At 47.2% G+C, this 5434-nt stretch overlaps 1 protein-coding gene across 1 annotated transcript in view; it reads right to left on the reverse strand.

Annotated features, from left to right (window-relative positions):
* Window positions 1-317: 317 nt before the first annotated feature.
* The window catches only part of CRISPLD2 (cysteine rich secretory protein LCCL domain containing 2), a 92810-nt gene continuing 87693 nt past the window's right edge, over window positions 318-5434 (reverse strand). Inside the window, exon 15 of the mRNA XM_010355623.2 lies at window positions 318-3235. Coding sequence (XP_010353925.1) covers window positions 3181-3235 — 55 coding nt within the window. The 3' untranslated portion in view covers window positions 318-3180. The remainder of the gene's footprint in view (window positions 3236-5434) is intronic.

Below are 5434 nucleotides of genomic sequence, written 5' to 3' on the forward strand. Positions count from 1 at the left end.
GTGGGTTAAGTCACCCAGTCTATGGTATTTTGTTAGGGCAGCCAGAGCTTAGACAATGACAGAATGGCCTTGAGCCTGCCACCACTCAGAATGTGATCTGGGGACTGGCAGCATTCATGTCACCAGGATCTTGTGAGAAACTGACAGTCCCTGGCCCCATCCCAGCCTTGCTGAGCCTGAATGTGCATTTTGGCAAGTTCTTCCCTCCTTCCTGTGGATGGGGTGGAGGTCTCCACCAGGCCCTGGCTGTCGGCATCTCCGTGTATATGAGACATCCTAGGAGAAGCAGCCAACACAAAACAGGCCAGAGACTGAAAGATGGTTTTAAATGTTTTATTTCACAAATTGTTCAGATTTGTTCATAAAAGATATGTTACAGGAACATTTTAGAAATCAAACCAGTTTTACTGAAACAATTGCAACAACGTGGCCCCTGTTCATGCAAAGCACAAAAAACATTTACAATAAAACTTTGTACACAGGAAGTAGCAAAATACATCATTTTTCATAGAAAAAAGCACACACATAAACTGCGGGCCGAGTGAGCCTACAGACAATATGAGAAACCAGCACACGCTTTGGAATACGGTAGGGCAAAACTCCTAAGGAAGCCGAAAATGTTCATTCTGGGGCAGGAGAGCCAGGAACGCCATTGGCTTGGTGCAAGATCTTTTTAAACACAGGGTAAGTGCTGATAGCATGAGGGGCTCTAGTCCACACACAGGAAAGGTGGTGCTAGGGACAGGGCTTGTAATTTATAGTCTTGTTTCCATTTTCTGAAGACAAATATTCCAGTTTCAAAATGTTTGTGGGGATGATAAAGACAGCTAGGTCCATGGCCGGGCGCAGTGGCTCATGCCTGTAATCCCAGCACTTTGGGAGGCCGAGGTGGGTGGATCACCTGAGGTAAGGAGTTCGAGACCAGCCTGGCCAACAAAATGAAAGCCCATCTTTATTAAAAATACAAAAATTAGCCGGGCATGGTGGCTCACGTCTGTAGTCCCAGCTACTTGGGAGGCTGAGGCACGACAATCGCTTGAACCCGGGAGGCGGCAGTTGCAATGAGTGGAGATCATGCCACTGCACTCTAGCCTGGACAACAGAGTGAAACTTGGTCTCAAAGGGGGAAAAAAAAAAAAAAAGACAGCCAGGTCCTGCTCTGGGCGAGGACTTTCTATCCTGCTAGGAAGGCCCAGTGAAGGAGGCGTTAGGGAACCTGGGGACTTTATTTTTAAATGATGGGGTCAACTCACACTGGAAGTTTCAAGTCTCCCTTGGGTGGGATGCTTTGGAAGTGAGACCACTGGGATTGTCCTGGACTCTTCACTAATTTGGCAAAACCACACAAGGCAATCTAATTTATCTTGCAGACACAGCCACAGCCACAAAAGTCCAGCAGCAGAGCACTCAGCACCCAGAAGTTTCCCAGATGTTTGGTGGTAACTGGACTCACGACCTGACAGGCTGACCAAATTCTTCCTCTCCGACATTTGGGGCTGAAGAGTCAGTACGTATGAATTACGACTAGCCTACAATGCACAAAGCGCAGAGAGAATCCTGCACATTTTAGCTCAGTCAGGCTCAGAGTTGAACTGCTTTTTGCCAGCTCCTTAAAGGGGTGGGTTTTTGTTTTGTTTTAAACCTATTTACCTTAGATTGTGCATTTATTAGAAAGGCAATCAAAGAAAGGAGGCATCACCTAGGTGCCCAGGTAGAGTTTCTTGTCCAGTCTACAGTAGCTTAGTTTTTTGCTTTCTGCTAGTTCTTTCGCCTAAGAAATATTTTGAATCAAATCTGAAACTAGCATTCGCCAAAGTGATCTATTGGCTGGCCTGGTGGTAGAGAGTGGAATTTTTACCTTCTGCAAAAAAAATGCTATTTACAAAAGGGTATTTCATTTCACTGTGGGCTTTTGGTCTGGGCTCATGAAGCACTTTTATACAGTGATGGCAGCCAGTATGTACTACACTCCTCAGCACCTCGGGAACGTTTGGCAAGAGTCGTTTCACAAAAACAGGAAAAGAGATCCTTCTAGTGTATTCTCATCTCTCGCTGTCATGAGGCCATAGGATGGTTTCATAACCACAAACTGAGCTGCTAACCTCAGGGAGGAATGTACCAAAGACTTCATTCCTCCCACGGCTGAAAAAATAGGTCATTGGGTGCATGGGGAATCTGCACATTTAATTGTCATTTTTAAAAGGAGCAAAGAGCAGCCCTTCTTTGGTTGTTCCCAGACATCTCATCTCAGTGGAACCTTACGAGACCAGGAGTTAAGAAGTGGGCTTCAAACAGGATCGCTTGCAAGAAAAGTCCTGGGTGTGAACCAGGACACGTAAACCAGTCTGAGGCAGTGGGAGAGCCACAACGGGTAGGGAGTAAAGAAAGGGTCCTAATCCTTAGTCCTCAACGGGACCAAAGGTCACGGCAGAAAACAGGTGGGCCACAAAGACGAACGACCTGACAAAGACAAGATACATCTCTGAAGTGACTGCTGAACTCTACATAAACCAGCACTGCTGTGTATAGAGCCGGCCTGAATGCGGCCACTGAAGGGGGCCTGTGGCAGGCCACCAGCAAGGACACGTGCCAGGGCAGAGTCGGGGTCTCTCATACCCCCAGCCCTCTTATTCTAGCCCATTTGTCTGTCTGACCAGCAAACATTAAAACTATTTTTCTCTGTTGGTAGGGACGGACTGTGGTTTTTATTTTTAAATAACTACTCATTCCTGAAACTCACCGGCACTTGCTCGAAAGGCCGCTTCCGACACTGTGAATGCTTCACAATTGCAAGCTCCAAATGGTTTGCTCTCTTGGCAGGGGGGTTGAAATCAACTTCCTCCACCAACAGAAGAACATACAGCAAGGAACATTTTGGGCAACTGTCCCCTTTAAGAGACAGGTCAGATCTCTAAAGGAGAGAGGGCGCCCAGATGGAGACCCCGGGGCCCCGGCAGGATTGGGCACCAGGGGTCCGGCTGAGCACCCTGGGATTCTGTTGCTTCCGTGAGGGGATGAGATGTCACCTCACCCAAAGGCCACAAAGTGATGGACACTGAACATCAGTCAAAGGAAGTTTCCTGACTCTCCGTATACCCCTCCCCACAATGACAAAATAAAAATGAAAGCAAAACCCCGAAGCCCTCTTGAAGACGCCCCTTCTCCCCTGGTGCTGCAAATTCACTGCCTGACAGCAAAGATCCGGAAGGCCTTTCCATCCCGAGGAGTCCCCAGGCTGAAAAAGAAGAAAGAGAACCCGTTACTGAGAGATCCGGAGGGCCTCCTGCAGGGACTCTGGCTGGGCAGGGAGACCTGGGGGTCCCCTTCTTGATCCCGTAGTGGAAGAGCCATGGTCAAGGGACGCTTCCCCACAGCCACCAGAAACAGAGCCTGCTTTGGGTTGAGAACAGCTGGCAAGTCCCACTTTCTTTGCACATGAGCATCCGTCTGATTCTAGGTCAGGGCTGTGAAGTTATTTCCTTTGAACTCAGGGATGTGCTGGCCCCAGTCTGTCTGGATTGGACTCACCCTCCGAGAATTCTGCTTGCTTTCACTACCATCTGTCAACAGGAACAGTGGTGTCTTGGGAGAGATTAACGCGCCATCTCAGCACTACTGCATATGCCAGGTGCTTCACCGCCTTTCGCCTTCCTCCGGAGGGAGCTGTTATCCCTCGTTCACAGAGGAGGAAACGGAGACACCAGGAAATAAAGTCATTGACCCAGGGTCCCACCGCTAGTAAAAACTGCCCTCTCACAAGAGGAGTTAAATCCTTCAGCTAATCAAAGACGATTTTTAAAAAAGAGTTTTAGGCCAGGCGCGGTGGCTCACGCCTGGAACCCCAGCACTTTGGGAGGCCGAGGCGGGCGGATCACCTGAGGTCCGGAGTTGAAGACCAGCCTGGCCAACACGATAAAACCCCATCTCTATGAAAAATACAAAAATTAGCCGGGTATGGTGGTGGACGCCTATAATCCGAGCTACTCAGGAGGCTGAGGCAGGAGAATCACTTGAACCCGGGAGGCGGAGGTTGCAGTGAGCTGAGATCACACCATTGCACTCCAGTCTGGGGGACAAGAGTGAGACTTTGTCTCAAAAAAAAAAATAAAAAAGAAGGTTTATTGGTCAGGCACAGTGGCTCACACCTGGAATCCCACCACTTTGAGAGGCCGAGGCAGGTGGATCACTTGAGGTCTGGAGTTCGAGACCAGTCTGGCCAACGTGGTGAAACCCTGCCTCTACAAAAAAATTAGCCAGGCATGATGGTGTGCCCCTGTAATCCTAGCTAGTTGGAGGTTGAGGCAGGAGAATCACTTGAACCTGGGAGGTAGAATTTGCAGTGAGCCAAGATTTTGCCACTGCACTCCAGCCTGGGCAAGAGTGTGACTCTGTTTCAAAAAAAAACCAAACCAGCTTTATCAAGTATAACATACCTTGCAAACTTATCCTTTCTAAGTGTACAATTCAATGGTTTTTAGAGACTTTATACGGTTGTGCAATCATCTCCACAATCCAGTGTTAGATAATTTTTAAAAATTGTTTTAGACACAAGGTCTGTCACCCAGGCCAGAGTGCAGTGGCATGATCATGGCTTACTTCGGCCTTGACCTCCTAGGCTCAAGCGATCCTCCCTCCTCAGCCTCCTGAGTAGCATGTCACCACGCCTGATTGATACATTTTATTTTTTGTGCAGATGGAGTCTCACTATTTTGCCCAGGCTGGTCTCAAACTCCTGGGCCCAAGTGATCCTCCTGTCTCAGCCTCCCAAAGTGCTGGGATTATGGGTGTGAGCCACCATGCCAGGCCTAATGGTGTCTTTCAAGGCATAAAAGTTTTAAACTTTGATAGAATTCAACTTATCAATTTGTTTTCATTTATAGATTGTGCTTTTGGCATCATATCTAGTAAACCATTCCAGGTCATGAAGGATTTATACTTGCTTTCTTAGACTTCTGTAATTTTTAGCTCTTATATTTCAGTCTTGGATCCATTTTGAGTTAATTTTTATATATGGTGTGAGGCAAAGGTCCAACATCACAGTTTTACATGTAAATATCTAATTGCCCTTGCATCATTTGTTGAGAAACTATTCTCTGCCCACTGAATGGTCTTGGAACTCTTGTCAAAATTAATTGACTAGAAGTGTGATGGTTTATTTATGGACTTTCAATCGTGTGTGTTTTTTTTTTTTTTTTTTTTTTTGTTTTGTTTTTGTTTTTTTAAACCTTTTTTTGAGACTGAGTCTTGCTCTGTCGCCCAGGCTGGAGTACAGTGGTGTAATACTGGCTCACTGAAACCTCTGCCTCCCAGGTTCAAGCGATTCTCTATCCTCAGTCTCCGAACTAGCTGGGATTACAGGTGCATGCCACCATGCTGGGCTAATTTTTGTATTTTTAGCAGAGATGGGGTTTTGCCACGTTGGCCAGGCTGGTCT

The sequence above is a fragment of the Rhinopithecus roxellana genome, chromosome 20, assembly GCF_007565055.1.
Source record: "Rhinopithecus roxellana isolate Shanxi Qingling chromosome 20, ASM756505v1, whole genome shotgun sequence".
NCBI classification, from domain to species: Eukaryota; Metazoa; Chordata; class Mammalia; order Primates; family Cercopithecidae; genus Rhinopithecus; species Rhinopithecus roxellana.